We start from the raw sequence: 5,723 nt of genomic DNA on the forward strand, positions 1-5,723 counted from the left end.
AGTCATGTTGACAGTTTAGAGTGCGGGTGTGTGTATGTTGATCAAGCCGTAGCAGAGATCTCATGTGAATGAGGCACTAAAGTCCTGCACAAAATGCATCATAGTGCAGAGGTTGTCCAGCACTACATCTAGGCAGGAGGTGGTGACTCTGAGCCACTCAGCATGAAGACATTCGAATGGTGTCAATGTGTCTGAGACGGTATTGCGCGGGTCTGCACATCTGCCCAACTAACCACCTGTACCAGTATTAGTATCTTTGTCTGTGTACTTGTCAGTAATGATGACGGTCGTGGTGGCTGCGGTGTCAGTGGACAGCCTCGACAGCCGTTTCTGTGAACATGCAAAATCAACGTGTGAGATGCTGCTTCATCACGTGTGAGGTGGGCAACCAATGCACTACCGCAAATGTGAAGAAATTTATTACAGGCGAGTCAGAGTGTGGGAGTGGTAGGTGCAATTACCTGGTAGGGATATCGATGGAACGGAGAAGTTTGTGGAAGAAGTAAGTCATTACTACAAAGAGGTAAACCTTATGCGTTTGGCTGGCACATCTCACTGTTCTGAGATGGCTCAATCACGCTGGCAACCCATTTTGCATTGAAAGCTGGTTTGAGATCAGTGTGCAAGCGTGGCGGAGACCCATCATATAGAATAATTAACCTCTCTCTTCTTCCTCGTCTTCTTCTCATTCGGCCTTTCCAACTTTAGACTAGGGGATGTCTTTTCACCTGACCACCTCTAGTAGTTGCATTTTAGTTGAAGGATTTGATGTTGCCGTCGTGTTGGGCAGTAAAATCACACGAGTTTTGTCCTCTTGTTACTAATCGTGACTAGTTACTTATCATTAACCGCTGACTCCTGAATACTAAATGCTAGGCAAGCAGTACATGTGTGTTACCATCGGGACGCATAAACAGGGATTGCAGTAGACTACCAACTGTAATGCACTCCCCATCCATAAATGCACCACTGCAGGAGTCATTGATCCTCGACACCGTACTTCGCCTACTGCAGATATTAACCAGGATCTACGACCTCATAACTTCTTGATTTCGCTTGCTTTCTATTGACGACTGGTGAATGACATTTACAGTGAAGGAGAGTGATAATCGACTGAGTGACTGGATAATAGCATGCATGCTTCTGGATTGGAAGGTTTTCTCGCTTACACACCTTTTCGCCTTTTTCATAGATGTTAATTAGCAGTAGCTCTAATCTACTGCAGGAGTTACCCGAATTCAGAGAAGGGCGTCAAGAGCATGGCTGACCAAAACGACACAGAAGCATGAGGAGTAGGAGATGTGTGGGATACAGTGATTACTATGAAAAATACTGTGGGGTCTGAGAGGTGTAAAGAATTGAGGACAGAAATTGTAATTTATGTGTTGGTTTTGGGTAGGTCCTGTTCCTTCTCATACAGTTAATGCATCGGCAGTGCATAAACGATTTATGAAGCTCCTTTCTTCTCCAGAGGGGACAGCACCCCCTAATCTCCGTCAACGTTATTTTCCTTATAGACAACTACTTCACTCGGCCCATTCCATCAGATATTCTCAGTCTCTACTTGATTCAATTCAGTTATTACCTCTCTGGTGTCTACCTGGAGTTATACATGGACAAAAGGAGGAAGGATTCTACCCTGATGTTGTTGCACCACTTTGTTACCCTGGCGTTGATGTACTTCTCCTACATGGGACGGTATGTCTATGCCCCTCCATACCTATCCACTGTTTATCCACCCTTCCATCTACCTATTTATGAACCTGTCCATTTTCTAACTAGACATGCATTTCTGTCTGTCCATTCTGATCTTGAAGGTCATTGTGCAGGAACTACCATAGAATTGGCCTCTGGGTTAGAATTTTTCTATCTGTCCGCCATTTCTTATATCCGTGCTCTTAGTTTATGTCTGTCTATCCAGTCAACTAAATAGTACATGTTTATCCATTGGTATGCGGTTATTTATTCATTTTACTGTCTAGCTCCCCCCCCCCCCCCCAACTTGCCCATTATCTAACTCGGCGTCCTTTTGGCACATTTCACCTCGACTTACAATGCTATTCCAAGGACTTTGCAATCGGCGACGAATTCGCAGCTTGTATTCATAGAGTAATAGGAAAACCGTCATCATTATCGAAAAGACAGTTACTCCTAAGACATTCTGGGCGCATGAAGACAACAGTCTTCTTGAACTGGTTCTCAACTCCTCAAAATAGTGTATTCTTCAACCACCCATACATTTTCACCTCATACAAATGCCGGATAGCCTACTTAGACTAGCAGGGGACAAGAAGAAGATAAAGGTTTCTGGCTGCAAGCTCTTTTCCAGACTAATTGCAACATTTCGTTTTGTGTGGAATTGTAGCAGAGTGTATTTTTAAAAAAGCTTAAATACTGACCCTTAAAGCAGAATTCTGAGATCGGAAGACTGGATTAACAAATAGCTTGATCAGCCATGCAAAAGCGAGTATGATGTGGTGCAGCAGCAAAGATGAAGGAGGAAAAATGGAAGATGATGATGGTTGCAATGGTGTGATGGTAAATTTGCATTACTGTGAGAAGACTCCCCAGCTGAGCTGATGGCAGGAGTGCACATCTCCTGTGTATTTAAGTGGGATTTCTCACGTCACCGTCCCCTGTTGAGCGAACCGTTTTGTAGAAGTGAAAACGGTTAATCATACGGGATGGTCGACAGAATTCTAGTAAACTAGATAATATGGGGAGTCGTATGTCGTAATGTGTTCTCGTTGGCTAGCCACACGCTCGCCTTAACTCGTTCATTTGTCTGTTACATGTTGCTGTATGCACCGCAAGGGCCACGACTGTTGGCTTCATCATTTAACGCGAACTGTGGGAGAACTTAAGCATCCTTTTTTATATTTCCTTTTAGCTACCTAAAACACGGTTGCATCATCTTCTTTCTCAACGATATTTCCGATGCTATTTTGGAGACGGGAAAGATCTGTCTCTATATCAATCATAGAGGTGGAATTCAACGACCCTTTGGCGAGTTCTGTTGCAACGCAATCTTCTTCTTCTTTACGATCTCCTGGTAATATGATTGAATGAATTCGGTCCAACAGTGTCGTCCTTTAGCCATGAAGCATCCTAACTGGTTTCATTCTATCACGTTAGTATGGCGACTTAGATACTCCTGGGAAGTTGATTGGCCATACCAATCTGGAAGCAGGCTAATTGTTGACGTGTAGATCAAGTGCCTAGGACACAATGAAACTAGCATTGCAGGTGATTCGCAGACTCAATAGACAGCACATGTTTTAAGCCAACGTGGTTTTGTTGCGCAGCCTGCTCTCTCCCTTTTCACTTACACATCAGTCATCATTGCAGTATTCGCGTAGTTGGAAAAAATGAATTGCAGGAATAATAATCATATAATCAGACACTGGGTAATGTATGCTTTGCCCTGTAGCCAAATTTTTTGATGTACTTCAGCTGTGGGTTCCTCCGGAGTAACCAACATCAACAAGGTACTGCGTTTGTTGGTGACTCCCTCAGCGAGGCCTCGAAAGGGTTTTACTCAGGAAGGGAAATGGGAGAGCTAATATGACCATGAAGAGCTCTGGACTACGCAACTTTCAAGTTGTCCAGGCCTTTCAAGAAGGAACTCCTCTCCCCTCACTCTATTCAGAGCTTGAAAACTGTCGAATTGCCTAAGTGTAGACAACAGAACAGCTCTCGATTCTTCTTAATATTATTAGTGAAAAGTAATATGTTCAAGAAAATCGTTCAAAAGCTGCTTAACCCTAGAACCAACCGCTTCCGCTTAGCGATCCTCGTCAGAAATCATCAAAGTTGCGAGTATTTTAGCATATATTTTAACATATTTCAACTACAGTAGCGCATTTCACAATTCACCCTTCCTTTAAGGTCTTCTTTAAACATGCTTTTATAATGCTAGGTTCTACTTTCGGATTTACCTCTACTGTGTACGACTCCTCCATGCAACTAATTGGTGCGTCTACCTTCTGCGTGATCATTGGCTTCCGCGAATGTACCTCTTCTTCAACGGCCTTCTTTGGACCCTCTTTGTGATGCAACTGATTTGGAGCTATGTAAGTGCACCTACAAAGTCGTGGAATCTTGAAAATGATTTGCCCAACCTTATTAATTGTCTTGGGAAGGATGGTTTTAGTCATTTGATTGGCCAATCAAAAGTCTCGGTGAATTACTACATATGTGGCTAGTTCACCTCAATTTTGCGTTTGTGACCACGTAAATCAGGCATATATTTGGCGATTTAAACTGCCCTTCATGGTACAATTATTCCTGGCGCAACTTTATTTAAAATTAGTCCATTGCTAGTCAAAGGTTGATATCCTTAAGTTACAACAGATTTTGATCCAGCGTTTGCGTCTAATTAGGAGGATTTTTTGGTTAAGTCTGCCTACTTCGCTATAAGTGTGCGTTTGGGAAGCTGGATTAATCTTACTACAAGCTTCTTACCTTTAGTGGCTTCGTATTTAGCACATGCTATACTGGCTATTTAATATCTCCAGAGCAATAAAGTACCTTTAAAGTGTTTATTCCACTCGGTTGTATGACGTTCAATCTGCCTCAAAAGACATTCACCACAACACCCACCCATTACACAAGTAGCAAACTAAGGTATCGATAAGAGAGCTCTTACGGATTGCATGGAATCGCATGATGATTTGTATCTTGAAAGTTTATTACGCTCACACAAAATGGCAAAAGAACTAGGAAGCAATCAACCCTCCCGCTTAATTCGCCAACACTGTCTTAACTGTCGCGTAGTAAACGCCTAACTTTGAGAATATCACCCAATCTTGGGGAACGAAGGCAATCAGAGAGGCTACACACGCAAAGAATGTAGAGTCTCAAGTGCATTGGCACTTAAACGTACTCATAATGTCTCGAAAAGGATGATTAACTAGTTTGGTTTCAGCGATAGCACCATTGGCTATTCATTCGACCAATAGCAGAGGAGATTAAACCCGCCTCATGTATTTCCCTTCCGCCTTGACTACCATGGTAACATCCAATTTGAGACTCATCTAAATGACGTAAAAGCGCATGAACTTTGTAAAAATAATGTGAAAATGAGTGCGACTAGCATATTCAAATATTATTTGGTTGCTTTTTTTAGTATATTCTTTCAATGTGCATCCGATTGGTAACTGGAAAAGACAAGATGTTAGAGGACATAAGGGAGGAGGAAATTGAACAATCCAATGGCCCTTTTAAGAATGGAATTTCTACTGCAAAGAAGGAGAAATAATTGGACTTTGGTATTTTGTATTTTCCTAACAGTGTATTTCCTGCTTTTTTGCATATTTTGAAGAAAATTAAAATTTGTGGTTGGATTTTTTCCACTTATAAATTACCAGTAAAGGCTTCTTAATATGATCAACATTCACTTCTTCTTGCTTGGCCTTTATTCTCTTTGAACAAGTAGAATGATGCGCCTGTTACAAATTTTGCAACATTAAAGGTTGTGCGTCGGTTATCCACCTCACATATTTATTTGGAGTGTTTACAGAAACGATTGTCAAGGCTGTCCACTGACACCACAGCCACCATGACCGCTATCAGCACTGACAAGTGTAGACACAAAGATACTGATACTGGCACCGATGTTTAAACGTGTAGACGCACGGATGTGCAGCGTACGCGCCACCGTCTCTGACACATTGACGCTATTCGAATGTCTTCATCCTAAGTAGCTCATAGTCAACGTGATT

General features: G+C 42.2%; 1 protein-coding gene across 1 annotated transcript; it reads left to right on the forward strand. All coding sequences in view use genetic code 11, as the record gives it.

Moving 5' to 3' along the window:
• Positions 1-1,285: 1,285 nt before the first annotated feature.
• Positions 1,286-5,260, forward strand: EGR_07977 (LAG1 longevity assurance; the record flags this gene model as incomplete). The annotated part of the gene is made up of 5 exons (XM_024497226.1): positions 1,286-1,292; positions 1,518-1,698; positions 2,891-3,052; positions 3,920-4,073; positions 5,129-5,260. 5 exons carry the CDS (start codon positions 1,286-1,288, stop codon positions 5,258-5,260), a joined length of 636 nt encoding a protein of 211 aa, XP_024348356.1.
• Between the last annotated feature and the right edge of the window lie 463 nt (positions 5,261-5,723).

This window comes from Echinococcus granulosus, assembly GCF_000524195.1.
Source record: "Echinococcus granulosus chromosome Unknown EG_S00092, whole genome shotgun sequence".
Classification (NCBI taxonomy): domain Eukaryota; kingdom Metazoa; phylum Platyhelminthes; class Cestoda; order Cyclophyllidea; family Taeniidae; genus Echinococcus; species Echinococcus granulosus.